This window comes from Podarcis filfolensis (genome assembly GCF_964270895.1).
Source record: "Podarcis filfolensis genome assembly, chromosome: 1".
NCBI classification, from domain to species: domain Eukaryota; kingdom Metazoa; phylum Chordata; class Lepidosauria; order Squamata; family Lacertidae; genus Podarcis; species Podarcis filfolensis.
Genome location: NC_139604.1, coordinates 128,212,652 through 128,228,368, shown reverse-complemented (window position 1 = coordinate 128,228,368; position 15,717 = coordinate 128,212,652). Strand labels below are relative to the sequence as shown.

The 15,717-nt window shown below is 47.8% G+C and overlaps 1 protein-coding gene across 3 annotated transcripts in view; it reads left to right on the top strand.

Moving 5' to 3' along the window:
- Positions 1-14,239, top strand: part of DAAM1 (dishevelled associated activator of morphogenesis 1) — a 182,905-nt gene extending 168,666 nt beyond the window's left edge. For 2 of the 3 annotated variants that reach the window (XM_083611705.1, XM_083611704.1), the window contains 5 exons: positions 758-865; positions 3,809-3,869; positions 5,245-5,376; positions 8,539-8,709; positions 9,557-14,239. In XM_083611705.1, coding sequence (XP_083467831.1) covers positions 758-865; positions 3,809-3,869; positions 5,245-5,376; positions 8,539-8,709; positions 9,557-9,766 — 682 coding nt within the window. In that variant the 3' untranslated portion in view covers positions 9,767-14,239. The remainder of the gene's footprint in view (positions 1-757; positions 866-3,808; positions 3,870-5,244; positions 5,377-8,538; positions 8,710-9,556) is intronic. The other variant, XR_014547560.1, reaches the window with a different exon arrangement.
- The last annotated feature ends 1,478 nt before the right edge of the window (positions 14,240-15,717 follow it).

Sequence of the window (15,717 nt, the reverse complement as noted above, 5' to 3'; positions counted from 1 at the left end):
TTATGTCAGGCACCCTCATTCAAGGCGATGTGTCTGATGTCTGGAGCCCGGCTATTTAGCTGTTTATTAAGTTCATATCCTAAAATAGTTCAGCATCTAAAAAGTTGTAAAACAATCAAATATCCTGATAGTGAATAATTTTAAGGGTGCCAGGGAAAATTAGAAGACATCTGAAGGTAGCCCCGCATAGGGAAGTTTTTTAATGTTTAATGTTTTATTAAGTTTTTTGAGATGGAAGAAACCTACTGGGCTATTAAGCTGCTCAGAGTGACTGGGGCAACCCAGTTGGATGGGCGGGGTGTAAATAATAAAATTGTTCTTATCCTTCGGCCAGCAAATGCTTGGGTAAACAGGAATGCTTTGGATTTCTCCTGAAAATTAATAAAAATACAACACACCATGGAGGACATTCCACAAATGGGGAGCCACCACCAAGAAGGCCGTATCATGGATAAAACTACAACTGCGCAGCACCCAGCAGTGGCACTGCTATTTGTTATGACTGCCTGTCTTGCTGTTGCACCTAGTAAAAGTCTGTTTCCCAGAAGACCTTTCTCTTGCACCCCCGTTCCTGTACTGTGCAGGTGGCTTGCCCTGTGCGACGAACCCCTTTTCACAGTAACTTTTCAGAATCCTGTTGCTTCCTCCAAAACAATTCTATCCTTCACAAATAGAGGCAATTTTTGCAGCTGAATACAGGAGCCCCAAACCTTTGTTGCATCCATATATATCCATCACTGCCCTTCTTGTGTTGTAGGAACATTACCCTGCTGCATTATCTCATCACCATCGTAGAAAAGAAGTACCCCAAAGTCCTCAACCTGCACGAAGAACTGAAGGATGTCCCCCAGGCTGCCAAAGTAAAGTGAGTGTCGTACGATTGGGTCAACGCCTGGGATTGCGGGAGGCCAACTGTGTTCATGATTTTTAGCATGTTTCTATGGAGAGCTGAGGGACGCGGGTGGCGCTGTGGGTTAAACCACAGAGCCTAGGACTTGTCGATCAGAAGGTCGGCAGTTCGAATCCCCACGACGGGGTGAGCTCCCATTGCTCAGTCCCTGCTCCTGCCAACCTAGCAGTTCGAAAGCACGTCAAGGTGCAAGTAGATAAATAGGTACCGCTCCGGCGGGAAGGTAAACGGCGTTTCCGTGCGCTGCTTTGGTTCGCCAGAAGCGGCTTAGTCATGCTGGCCACATGACCCGGAAGCTGTACGCCGGCTCCCTTGGCCAGTAAAGCGAGATGAGCGCCGCAACCCCAGAGTCGGCCACGACTGGACCTAATGGTCAGGGGTCCCTTTACCTTTACTATCGAGAGCTGAGCCCTAAGCAAAGCGAAATGAGGACATTGCTGGGAGGGTTCTCCCCAGGCTGAAGAGAGTTTGGATGAGGCCAAGGTGTGCCTCCACCAAGAAGGAGAGCCTGCTGATGGGGGAGCCCCACTGCACCCACCCAGATAGAAGTGAACACCCAGCAGCAGCTGCCAGAAACACGCACACACCCCAAAAAACCACTGGCTTTATTTAGCTGCAAGCCAGGGTGGTTTAATTGTCAGCCAATTAGCGCGCACTCATGTTCAAGAAATCCGTGGTTGCAAAGATGGGGTATTTGGTTTTTAAATCAGATACTTGCTCTCTCCCTCTCTTCACTTTCTTCCTTGCTGGTTTTAATCAACACGCTTTGAGGGATTTCACCATTAATTGGTATGCGCAGGCAGCCTCGTAAAGGAGTTTGAAGTGAATTAAGGAGAAGCCAACAGGTCTTTATTGGGTTTATAGGGAGGCCCTGCAACAAGTGGAGCAGGAGAGCACAATGATCGACTCTAAAATAAATGCACCTGTAGTTTGCGGGAGTCGAAAGCCAGGCGCCAGTTTTGAGCTTGATTGTTTGTGCAAAAGGTGAGCGGAGGCAGTCTGTCTGGGTCCAAGGCCTGCAGGCCTATTTCCTGCAATGCAGGAGATGTTCGGCGCCAGTGCTGCAGATTCAGAATTTCCACCCTGGGTTTAGTGGTGCAATGGGGATCCTGACACGCTCCTCGGCTGCAACATGTGTTACTCCATTTGATTCGAAATGTGGCGAGCCAGCCCTGTGGCGTTTGGGGGGACATTCTGCTCACTCTGTTGTGGGGGGCCTGGACATTTCCTGATGCTGAGTCAGAATCTCCTTCCTTGCGACTTGAAGCCATGGGTTCGAGTCCTACCATCCAGAGCAGGACAAAACAAGCTTGTTCCCTCTTCCATTTGACAGCCCTTGAGATATTTGAAGATGGATATCCTATCTCCTCTCAGTCTGCTCTTTTGCAGGGCGTGAATGTCATAACTCACAGGCTTGTCAATATGAAAATTTGAATTTTACATAATGCACATTGCTACAGCCACTTTATGGGACGCGGGTGGCGCTGTGGGTTAAACCACAGAGCCTAGGACTTGCTGATCAGAAGGTCGGCGGTTCAAATCCCTGTGACAGGGTGAGCTCCCGTTTCTTGGTCCCTGCTCCTGCCAACCTAGCAGTTCAAAAGCACGTCAAGAGTGCAAGTAGATAAATAGGTACCACTCTGGCGGGAAGGTAAACAGCGTTTCCGTGCGCTGCTCTGGTTCGCCAGAAGCGGCTTAGTCATGCTGGCCACATGACCCGGAAGCTGTACGCCGGCTCCCTTGGCCAATAAAGCGGGATGAGCACCGCAACCCCAGAGTCGGCCACGACTGGTCAGGGGTCCCTTTACCTTTACCTTTACCTTTACGGCCACTTTGAATCTTAACACACATCGCCCGAAATTATTTATTTGTTTGCATGTCAGACAAATGCCTTCTCTAGCATCTTTTTGGTACCTATTGAAGATCTTATCCTTGTTTTTAAGCAAGCCTTTTAAGTGGAAGTTATTAGTCCCAGTTTGCTTTTGCAATGTATTTGAAATTGGCGGACGGATGAACAGATGAGGCAGGCAAACAGATGATCTTTTTGTTGATAAAGTTATGGTTATGTACGATCAATTAAAAAACAAGTCAGTCCCTTGGAAGCTTGAAGTCTAAAAGACAGGGCACAAAAGGAAAGAGGCATGCGGAGGGGAAAGGGGTGGGAGCCAAATTCTGGCACCAGTTTTTAGAGGAGATGCTGATGCAAAGTTTGCTGCAGGCAAGAGCATAACCCAAAAGCAGGAGGAAATGCAAACTATGTACCGTATTTTTCGCTCCATAGGACGCATCAAGTTTTTTTGGGGGGAAATAAAGGAAAAAAATTTTATTTCCCCCCCAGGCGCTTGTGGTGCCGGCAGCGGGGAGAAGCGCTCTTCTCCCCGCCGCCCGCCTTGAGATCAGGTCCGGGGACAGCGGAGAGACGCGCTGCGCCACCCAGCTGTCCCTGGAGCTTGCGGGGCAGGCAGCGGGGAGAAGCGCTCTTCTCCCTGCCGCCCGCCCTCAGACCAGGTCCGGGGACAGCGGGGAGACACGCTGCACCTCCCCACTGTCCCCGGAGCTTGCGGGGCAGGCAGCGGGGAGAAGCGCTCTTCTCCCCGCCGCCCGCCTTCAGACCAGGTCCAGGGACAGCGGGGAGACGCGCTGCGCCTCCCAGCTGTCCCCGGAGCTTGCGGGGCTGGCGGCGGGGTCTCCCCTCTCACTCTGCAGGCTTCAGCGAAAGCCTGCATTTGCCCTATAGGACGCACACACATTTCCCCTTCATTTTTGGAGGGGAAAAAGTGCGTCCTATAGAGCGCAAAATACGGTATTTTATTTGTTGTTGCTTTTCAATGGGAGACATGCAGCCGGCTTTGGAGCTGTGTTTCTGGAAACGTAACTGGCTTCCTTTATTTCTGGCAGCATGACTGAGCTGGAGAAAGAAATTGGCACCTTGCGAAGTGGGCTGAGGGCTGTGGAGACAGTAAGTATTGTTCACCCACTTAATGGTCCCCCTGCTTTTTTTAAGCACCCATCCTTAAGGGAGGAAGGAGGCGAAGGCGACTGGAGCTGCTTTTATCTCCCTTCCCAGAGGCCGTTCTCCTTCTCCTCCTTCCTGGCCTGCAGCTCATTACTGCTCGTTATGGTTTTATAGAACTCTTAAGGACCTGAGTCGCTTGCCTTTGTCTCTTTAATTATAAGCATTTTTTTAAAAGGAAGTTTGTTTGGGGATAGGCACAGCTGGTGCAGATGTCTACCTTCCTGCCAGTTTTTGCCAACCTGGTTCCCTGCATATGTTCTGGATCACAGCTTCCGTTAGAACCCCGGCCAGCTGTGCTGGAGAAGACCTGATACTGTATGCTTGGAAGTCTTCGCGTTTTTAGAAGAGTTTTTGCTGATGGGGCTTAATATTCTTAGACTCAGCCTGACCGATCTTGTTATATGCTGCTGTGGTTGTGTTTGCTTGTGTGTGTATAATTATTATTATTGTTATAGTTTGTATGTTCATTTTCTACTGCTGTTTTTGTTCTTTGCAAAGCTATTCTTTCTTTTTTATGTTATATTGGTTTTTAAAAAACAACAATGTAAATGTAAACTTATTTGATAATGAAAAGTGGAATATAAATGAATGGGGGGGGGAAACTGTGGATAAGAGATAAGGTTGTAGGTTGCACACACAAATTCCCTCAAATATAATCTGGGTCATTATAACTCGCCAGTCATCAGGAAGGTCTTAAGAGCAGGTCGCAGCAATATAAAATATAGCATGAAAAACAGTTTAATCGTAGAATTGTAGAGTTGGAAGGGACCAAAAGGGTCCTCTAGTCCACACACACACACACACAATGCAGGAATCTTAGCTGAAGCATCCATGACAGGTAGCCACCCAACCTCTGCTGAAAAACCTCCAAGGATGGAGGGTGTGCCCAGCTGATACCTAACTGGGAGGGAGGATAATTCTTGGGTTGGATAGAGCCAAGGGTGGCAGCTCAAGGTAGGATATCTGCTTGGCATGCAGAAAGTTCCATCCCGAGCATCTCCAGGTAGGGCTAAGGATGTGTCTGGCTCACTATAGGGCAGCTTTCTGTGTTCCTGTGATCCACACAATAATCCCTACGCCCATGTGGTTGCAGTACTCAACACATGTACCTTAAATGCATGAGGTAGTGCCACACGGAAGCAGCTCTCTCATGCTGGGTGAGCGTGTGTTGAGCATTGGGTTTCTGCCGTTCAGGTCTTTGTGGATCCCAGCCAACACCTGGGTGGGTGACTGCCATGGTTCCTCTCCTTGAACTCCCAATAACCAAAATTAATTTCTCTCTCTCTCTCTCTCTCTCTCTCTCTCTCTGTCTCCAAAGGAACTGGCATACCAGAAATCTCAGCCATCCCACCCGGAAGACAAGTTTGTTTCCGTCGTCAGCCAGTTCATCACGCTGGCCAGCTTTAGCTTCTCAGATGTGGAAGATCTCCTGGCAGAGGCCAAAGAACTGGTAAGAAAGTGAAACCTCTGGAGCTCCTGGCACTCCAAACCTCTCTGCTTTGTAGGGATAGGACCTTCATCCTCAGTTCCAGGAGATATAAGACCCTCACCAAAGGCAGTTGCCAACATTGGCAGGGCTACAGTTGCGTCAGTCCAAACAAGCCAAGGTCAAGCACATAGAATCAGTCTAAGTCCAAAATGTGACCCAGAAGCGAAGTTATGAAACAATCCAAAGTCTGGGATAGCCGCAAAGAGGAGTAACTAGAATGAGGAGCAAGGACAGAGAGCCACTGGAAGGCTCAAGGAGGCCTTATATTATCTGGCTTACCAGATTTCTTTTCTTCTTCTTCTTTGGCGATCACTCGTAGCCGAGTAAGATTGTCTTCCATAAACACGGTTTTAACTATGAGTCCATAAGTGACTGTGGAGGCCAATTCTGGATCCACACATCCTTCCACAGTGGGGACATTGGTTTCCAGGCGGGAGTTGATCACGGTGTGGATTTGCCAAGCGTGCCTTCCTCCTAGCACGTTTCTCCCTCGCGTCCTGAGTTCGAGTGTCTTCTTTTTTTTCTTTTTTTTTAAATAAAGTTTTTTATTGATACAACAAGAAAAAAGAAAAAAACCACAAATACCAAATTACACACAAGAATAACCATAGACACATAATTTTCTTAGCAAACAATAAAACATCTATTGGTCTTAACACTAAAGACCCAACCTCCCGTCTATTCCATATTTCAAATTCATATTACTTATTGCCAATACACACTTTTATCATATTTAAACTTATTCTTAATAAATCTAATTTCTTATATCTACCTTGCAACTATTACTGAAGTTCCTCGAATGCTGCAACAGAATTTAAACTACTATATTTATTTAACAAATATTCTTTGAAAACCTCCCATTTTGAAACAAATTCCTGTTTTGATTTATTCTTTCTGATAAACCGTCTAATTCAAGCGTCTTCAAAGCCCATGACACCTTCGGTAAAGGCTTTTCTCCAATTGCAGCGCTCGCAGGCCAGTGTTTCCCAGTTGTCAGTGTTTACACTACATTTTTTTAGAAAGAGCCATGCCACTACTCTGCGTCCATAGATTCATGTTATGTTGCTACATGTCAGCCTGAGCCTTTAGGTGCTGGCATTCTTGAGGACGCTTTTCATCTCCTCCTCTTGACTGTTCCAAGGCTTCTTAAGCAGGAGTTGGGGATCCTCAGCGCTGGTTCCAGGAGACCCTGCCTGCTCATTTGCCCCAAGGTCCTCGGCTTGTGGAGTGTCTGGTTCATCCTCCGAGGACACAGTGCCTGTCACCAACTCAGGGCTAGGCATGGCAGTCTGTGGTTTGGGTCATGGTTGCATATTCCCATTTTACAGCTGGATAACTGAGACTGAGGGAATGTGGCTTGCCTGAGGCAACCCATTGAATGGGTGACTAAACCGGAACCTTGAACTCCCAAGTTCCATCGCAGACCTACAGTTCCCAGAGTGGTTTAACAACCAATCCCTCTTCTCAGGGAACTCTGTGAATTGTAGCTGTGTGACAGGGAAAGGGGTCTCCTAGCAGCTCTCAGCACCCTTAACAAACTACAGTTCCCAGAATTCGTTTTTTGGATGTCCACAACTAATTCTCTCATTCTTTTTTTAAAACCATCTAAAGCCAGTGACCCTAAAGGACCACCAAGAAGCCCCTTGGGATCTGTTTGTGTTTCTTTATTTTACAAACCCTTGACATTGCTACACACGTCTTGCATGAGCGTTGCTTTGGCTTGCAAATTTTATCTGCTTTGCGCAGTTCTGTAGATAGCACAAATTTCGTGCTTTTGGATGGGCAAAGTTTCGTTTTTGAAAAAAAGGGAGGGGAGGAACACCTCCTTTCCAAAAGATTCAATAGCACATTTGGTTCTAATGCTGAAGCATGTGGCAACGATAAATAAAATACAAGCGCAAACCTTCAAAGAGAAGTTGGAAATGCGAGTTTGCCCCTCTCCCTGTTGTGCTTTCGAGTTTTATTATCACCTCTGCTGCAGTGTTGTTCGCCGTTGGTTTTATTGCTCCTGAGTTAATAAAACTAATAATGAAAAAAAGAGGAGGTAGAGGATAAAGGGCATTAATTGAAAGCAGAGGTGTGACTTCCTTGATGTCTTCAGAATGGCAGAAGCTGTTCCGACAGGGGAGGCAGAACAGACCTTTGGAAAGGGAAGTTTGGCGAGGCCTGGGGTCTACCTCTAGCCACCAGAATTCGGATTTGGGGGCAAGGAATGGTGTAATGCGGCAAAGCAGAGCAAGGCCTTGGCTTGTACTCTCCAGATATGTAAGGGATTAAGGACTTGCATCATGAGCTGAACTGGCCAAAGTCTGACCTAACACTGGTTGTTTGGGACCTGGTGAAATTAGGAAACAAATGTGTTTCGATTTTGGAATTATTTGTATTTCATTGCATTGCACCCTGCCCATCTGATTGGGTTACCCCAGCCACTCTGGGCAGCTTCCAGCATATACATTCTTGACATCTGATGGGAGGGCATTTCATAGGGCGGGTGCCACCACTGAGAAGGCCCTCTGCCTGATTCCCCGTAACCTCACTTCTCACAGGGAGGGAACTGACAAAAGGCCCTCAGAGCTGGACCTCAGTGTCAGGGATGAACAATGGGGGTGGAGACGCTATACTGAAGTTATACTGGGCCAAGGCCATTTAGGGCTTTAAAGGTCAACATCAGCACTTTGAATTGTGCTTGAACGTACTGAGAGCCAATGTAGGTCTTTCAGGACTGGTGTTACATGCTTCCAGCAGCCTCTCCCAGTCACCTGCCTAGATTAGTTGTAGTTGCCAAATAGTTTTGGCTTCCTTCTTTAGTTATTATATTTTTACACACACCCCAAATTTCCCTCCAAGGAGCTAAAGTCAGCTTGTGTGATTCTTCACAACCTCACCCCCCCACCCAACACAACAACCCTGTGATCCAGGTTAGGCTGAGGGAAGATGAGGGGGTTGAGGTCACTCAGTGATCTTCATGGCCAGTTGGGGATCTTCATGGCCAAGAAGAATACAAAACAGGTTGATGCATGCAGAGAAAATCTCCTTCCTGAATCAGCGACTGATTTAGACCAAAGAGGCTCTCTTTGAGTGAGTCCCCACAAAGAAAACAACATGCGTATTTTCTTTCTCTAGTTTGCCAAGGCAGTGAAGCATTTTGGGGAAGACGCTGGCAAAACGCAACCGGACGAGTTCTTCGGGATCTTTGACCAGTTCCTGCAGGCTGTGACCGAAGCCAAACAGGAGAATGAGAACATGAGGAAAAGGAAGGAGGAAGAGGAGCGACGGGCGCGCATGGAAGCCCAGGTGGGGATAATCGTGTAGGGTGGGATTCCATCGCATGTCCTTGACAGCCCATAGCTGAAGGGGGGGCCCAGGTGGCTCGATGCACCTGTGGTTTTGACTCCATTTCAGACAGCTGCTTTGCAAACGACGCAAGCTATGCAAGTCAAGCTGTCGGTGCATCTAGTTGTTGGGGTGTTAAGTTCCCATGCGTCTGTCTTGGGATATGAGGGGTAGAGAAATTGCAAGAAAAATTGTGTGCAAAAATGAAGACCAATAAAAATTATTGGGGGAATGCATAGGTAAAGGTAAAGGGACCCCTGACCGTTAGGTCCAGTTGTGACTCTGGGGTTGTGGCACTCATCTCACTTTATTGGCCGAGGGAGCTGGCGTACAGCTTCCGGGTCATGTGGCCAGCATGACTAAGCCGCTTCTGGCGAACCAGAGCAGCGCACAGAAATGCCGTTTACCTTCCCGCTGGAGCGGTACCTATTTATCTACTTGCACTTTGACGTGCTTTCAAACTGCTAGGTGGGCAGGAGCTGGGACAGAGCAATGGGAGCTCACCCCGTTGCGGGGATTTGAACCGCTGACCTTCTGATCGGCAAGTCCTAGGTTCTGTGGTTTAACCCACAGCGCCACCCGCCTCCTGTGGGGAATGCATACATTAACACAAATGCACATGGACAAATTTCATGTGGGCTTAAAAATATATCAGAAGGTGATGCAGACACAGGGCACACTGAGCTCAAGGATGGAGAATCTGTCGGTTTCGGTTTATCGCTTTTGCAGTGTTTTAAGTTATAGCGTGCTGCTTGTAGGGTGTGCCAATTCCCTGCCCATTAACCCTTCCTTTTTCCCTTCCCGTTAGCTCAAAGAGCAGCGAGAGAGGGAGCGCAAGGCGAGGAAGGCGAAAGAAAACAGCGAGGAGGGCGGGGAGTTTGACGACCTCGTCTCGGCCTTGCGGTCCGGTGAAGTCTTTGACAAAGACCTGTCCAAACTCAAGCGCAACCGCAAGCGCATCACCAACCAGCTGGCGGATGGCAGCCGCGAGAGACCGGTCACAAAACTCAACTTCTGAGCGCCGTGTATATATATATATACATATATCTATATATGTATATAGATATTTCAGAAGAAAACTCTAAACCAACCAACAATCGTCTTGGAGGACCCCAGGTCTTTTTACCTTCTGCCTTGCCAGCCCATCAGTGGCCCTCCCTCCCTCATCTCGTCCTGCCTGTGCATGAATGTTTTCAGTGGGAGCATGAGCGCAGGTGCGCTGCGCCCAAAGAGTCTGGTGGTGCGGCTGGGATTCAGAACTGTGTGCATGCGCGAGCGCGGGCGTCAACATGCACAGGCACCGCTGCCTGGATGACTTCTCCCTTTTCTATCAGTTGTGGGAGGTGTGGGGGGGCCAGCGTTGTCGCAAAAAGTAGCTTTCATGCTGTCTAAGCACAAGTGTCGGTGATCAAGAGAGAAAGAGAGGGGGAGGCGAAAACATCCCCCTCAAAACCACGGAAATGAGAGAGGCTGGTGGGCGATACCACTTGGGTCCGTTCTGGGGGGTCCTTTTATTTTGATATAAAGTTGGGGTGGGGGGAAACAGCTTGGAGTTAAGAGTGGGAAAGAAGTGCTGCTATTGTGCTACGTTAGCACAAGGGCATTTTGACATGGACAGGCCAGCCTCGGGAACCTGCTCCCATTGAGGCTGCAGGTGGCAGGAGACGTCCATTAGAAACTGCTCTTGTTCAGTATGAACGTAGCATTGTTGGGGGGAAGCCGAGATTATTATTTTTTGTTTCTGTTTTCACTCAGAACTTGAACATCCCTCGTGGCCATTGTGCCAGCTCCTTTGTGTTCCGAAACCCCCATTTTTTTGGGGGGGGGCAATCGTGCTTCTGTTCCTTTTGAACGAGACGCACCTCTCTCTTTGGGAGCCTTTAGGGAACCAGCTGAAGGCGACCCAAAGGATCTTCTCATTGCTGTAACAACACCGATGTAGAATTCACTCGTGTGTGGGGGTTTTTTGCCTGAGACCAGTTGGTGGGGTGGGGGTGGGGATTACGGGGAGGGGGCTGGGTCTCTTCTTAACTTTTCGTTTTAACAGAAGAAAGCGTCTGTGTATTCATTATCGTCCGTTTCCCATTCCCCGTCCCGACAGGACAAACTGTATTCTCTGTAAACGTCACTCAGAATTGGCTCCGTTCAGGCCAGTTTCGCTGTAACGCACCCGGCCGATGCAGGATAACTCCAGGAGCGCCTTGGGCATAATGTGCAAACTTTGGCCCATATCCAGAAGAGCCTTTCCTGTGCATGGCAAAGGTTGGCTAATGAACTCTCAAGTATTCATAGCTGGGCTTTCCATTATGCAGCCTGCCCCCCTACTCCTTTCCCCATCAGACAGACTGCCCTCTTAAGGCTGCCTCTGTTTACAGATCTGTGCCAGAATGATGAGCATGGATCTGGGAAGGGCAGCCATGCTTGCCGGGGGCGTTGCTCCAGGGTTTCCCTTTCCCTCGAAAGAGGTTAGTAGGGAGTTTCTGCAAAGAAGGGGTCTGGGAGATGTTAGGGACCTAATGCATAGCGCAAGGGTAGCAGGAAAAAGGCCGCGAAAATTCTTGTTTCTTGCAAACGGGCTTTGCTGTTCATAGTGTTTTTCTCCTTGCAGATTTGTAAGAAATTTGTCAAATTGTCAATCCGAAATCTCCTTAAACCCAGATTGCTCAGGGAGTAATTAATAATTTAAAAAACAAAACAGTAATACAAAATATTTAAAAAATTAGAAAAGTTTAAAAAAAAAGGCCAATCTTATAGCGTGGCTTAATATCCTTAAATTATAGAGAATATAGAGGACTGTTACTTTCTTTCTTTTTTGCTTTTATTTATTTGCGGGTTTTTCTCTTAAGTGATTTTTATACCATCCACATCGTGATCCAAAACCGAACGGGGATTTTTGTGTGTTGTTGATGTTGCCATTGTTGTTGTTGTTTTCACTTCTTTCCTGTGGAGGTTTTGAGTTGTGTTTTTTTCTGTTGCACTAGATAGCTGATGCTGTTTGAAATAGGTTTTTAATTGATTTGTTTTGCTTTGCTATTGTAAAGGATGTTAACTGAAGGGGGGACGGGGGGACGTTCTCTGCCCCGCCCCTTCCCCCAGTTGTGTACTGTACAGCAAATGTGTGGATTTATATAGAAACGAGTTTGTACAAAATGCAGTTCCTGTTGCCCGGGATCCCCAAATCCCGAAGCAACACGAAAGCTGTGAAGATCACACCAGCGAGAGCTGCGAAAGAGCTCTCTGTGTGTGCGTGAGTATAAGGGTGATCCCTTGCCTCTTTCCCCCTTGTTCTTACGATTTAGTTTTTCTTCATCGCAACTTTTTCGAAGGACCCACGTGTACTGATGGCTCTTCAAGTAGCTTGTCAACGGTAAGAATGCAAACGCCTGATACTCTGGAGTTCTGCAGAGTGCGAGGCGTGCAAAGGCAGCACTTTGCTCGAAAAGTAAAATAAAAACCAAGTTGTTCATTACTGTTACTTAAACTAAAGTGCCTCTATTTTATATATATTTTTATTTGTAGCTGGGAGAAAATTTGGTCGGATATGGTATTGTTAGGGAGTTGACTTTCAAAATGGAGGGTGGGAGAGAGTTCAGACTGGTCAAAAGGTTGCGTTAAAATGATTTGAGATTGGGGGGGGAGAAGAGAAAAACAATGCAGCGTGCTTTGGAATAGAAAAGCGCAGAAAGGGTGCCGTCGCTCACGAGGTTCAGTCTGGTCGAGGGATCTGCCCTGCAGCCTAACAGATTTAGAGGGGCATCTAAAAATTCATCAGGTTCTTGATCTGCAGGATAAGTCCTGGGGAAAGGAAGGTGCCTTTTTTGCAGTGGCGTAGCGTGGGTTGCCAGTGCCTGGGGCCACACGGAGGGGGTGGGAGGGCAGGAAAAGGATGGAGTGCGCTTGCGCATTCAGCTGCCCAATGGCATCCACGTCACCCAGCCACAGAGATAAGAAAAGAAGAGTTGTTCCATTATCTGGAGAGGTCACTTCCTGGTTTGCATGAAGAAGCCGAGCCCTGTGACAAAAGCACACAGTTGCATTGAGGCAGCACCGGGGGTTGAAATTTTGTGCCTGGAGCAACCGCCCCTGTGGGGGCTCCCTGCGCTATGCCACTGCTTTTTTTTTTAACCTCTAGGACAACATGATATTTCATTGGAGGAAGCAGGTTGTGTGGAACACCTTTAAGCAACAGCTATTTGTCCCAGCACAGACCACCATGATGAATTTGAGACATCCTGCAGTTGTTTGTTGCATTATGAGAATCAAGGCCCCCAATCTACTATTTCTGATTCTCCCAGTGGGCTCATCCATAAGTGCGTCAAATGCTGGAAAACGCAGCATTCCCCACTTCTCCCACGGGAGAGGGGGCGCTTTGTGCAGTCTGCAACTGTGCCCCCCGCCTACATGCTGCAAAACGGCTTTCTGTAGCTGAACCTCAAACTTCTGGTTGGAATAAGAATTGCCTCATGCAAGCTTTCTTTGGGAGGGAGTTCAGTTGGGTCCGGCTCAGTCGAAAGGAAAGTGCAAGGAAGCAATTTTGCCAAGTGCCTCCACCATTACACAAGCCGTTTCGCCGTCCCACTGGAAGCGAGGTCACTGGGGATGTGGCCGCAGGAATGGGGCATGCAAAGTGACTGTTGCGTCCCAAGCCTGTTCAGTCCAGCTGAGGACAAAGTCAGTGCCCTAAAGGAAGCTGTGTCAATCTTGGCATTGGTTTTGAAAGCTCGCCCATAGCGGTTGCAGCTGCTAGCACCACGTTCCCATTTACACTCAGAGTAGACCTGGGCTTAGTAGTTGAATCCATCACAATGACCTGTTGCAAAGTTGGGACTGTGAAGTCCTCTGGCGTTTATTGCATTAAAAGCCACCCTTTCAGCTGGATCTTGACGGACTCTTGTCTGCGCTGTACAAAACATTGAAAGGTGAGTTTGTGTCTGTTACGCAGCCTGGGTTGCTGGATCTTCCGGGATTTCCAGGGATCCACGCTGAACTGATTGCAGATCGGGGGAAGCAAGAGCACCGGTGGGAAATCTTTCCTTGTGCTTCCAAAACCATTCTTGCTTTGCAACAAGCCTTGCTTGTTGGGCTACACTTGCCATTTCCTCTCGAGTTCTCATTTCCTAAACCATCTGCGTGCAGATGAAAATTCCATGTGCCATTTGTTGCAAACTTACATGTAGACTGGTGCTGGTGGACATAGCCACTCTTGTGTTCTTGTTTTTCGTTTTATTTCCTCTCTTGTGTCTCTCTCCTGGGTGTGTCATTCTAAATTTTTTTTTTCCAATTCATGCCAAAAAAAGAAAAGAGACAAAAAAGTGATAGTTTGTAAACTGAAGTATACTAATGTAGCTTAGTGGTAGCAAACCGTTTAGTGATTCCTAGGTGCAAGGATGTTTTTTAGCTAGCAGGAAATGCTGTGTATGTTATGAGACTGTACATTTTTCTTAAAAAAAAGAAGAAGACGGCAATATGCAATAAAGAGTGTACATAACAATATGTGCGTGGAGGCTTATTTCTGGAGTGTATGGTTAAAATTTATAATTGTTGTTGTTTAGTCGTGTCCGGCTCTTCGTGACCCCCTGGACCAGAGCACGCCAGCACTCCTGTCTTCCACTGCCTCCCGCAGTTTGGTCAAACTTGGGGAATAGATGTTGTTGAACTACAACTCCCAACAGCCCCAGGCGGCCTGGCCAATGGACAGGGGTCATGAGAACATCTGGAGGGCCACAGGCTCTGCCCCTGCCGTTCTAGAGAAGAGCGTGTCTGAGAAAATTCCCAGTGGTCAGTGAGAAGTAAGGAGATAAAGCAGAATCCCATGATTGATCTGATGTGGAAAGAAGCATTTGGGACCATTTAGTCCAAGTGTCATGGAATGGACACAGAAGAATGGTGGGAGGAACGGGGAACCCCCAAGGGAAGAAGGTTCAGAGCCAGGGAAGTAGTGATGGGACAATGATGAGTGGTCAGAGGGAGAAGAGAGAGAAGACTAGGAAGAGGAGGTGCCAGAAGCTGAAGAGGTAACAGGTCTTAGTGAGCTGGGAGAGTCTGTGGCAGAGAGCAGTCCAGAAGCAGAGGCTAGAAAGGAGAGTGGCAGAGATGAGGTAGGCTGGTGAAGAGGCACGAGTGTCTCCACCTCCTGCTGCAACAAGCTCCCTTCCTCCGACTCCCAGATCCAGAAGAGGCATGAAAAGAGCGGAGGATAAGTTAATTTCATGCAGATGCAGTCTCAGATTGCGTGGGGAAAGCCTTGAGGAGGAGAGGACTTAGACAGTTGTGGGAAGGTGGGGACCTTCAGTCTCCACAGCTGCTTCATAGGGGCAAGAAGAAGAATGGTTGTTCTCATGAGGACTGCCACTCCTATGCAGACTCTGCTTCTTCTAATAGAGAGTTAACTCCACTTCATTTGATTTACTGCTGGCTCATTCCCGACACGTCTTCAGTGCACGTGTGTGACCATCCTTCCCTTACAAAGGTAAAATGCTTGTGGATGCTCATCGGTCATGGATGCTTTGGTTGAGATTCCTGTACTTCAGGGCTTTGGATTAGATCACCCTCAAAGTCCCTTCCAGCTCTATGATTGCCAGTCCCACGATGGATCTCACACACACACACACACACAAATATAAACAGGAGCAGATGATACATCAATATACCACAGGTGAACTAATCATAACTACCCTCCAGCCCAATCTGGATCCATCTGCCCAGCATTTAAGCTGAGTCATCCAACATTATGCTGTGTAAACTAGCAGCCCACAAATGGCTGGGCAAATTGGTACACCGCGAGTCAGCACTGAAAAGAAAATGCGTTGCCTCTCAGCCATACCTTGAGGGCGTTCCACAAACAATGCCACCCGCCACCAAGTATTTTACACAGTGATCACTGTTGTGTGGGGAAAATAAGTGAGGATGTAAAGTGTGAGTTGCCAACCTGTGAGGAACCAATGGGCAAAGTTGGAGGTTTGCGAAAGT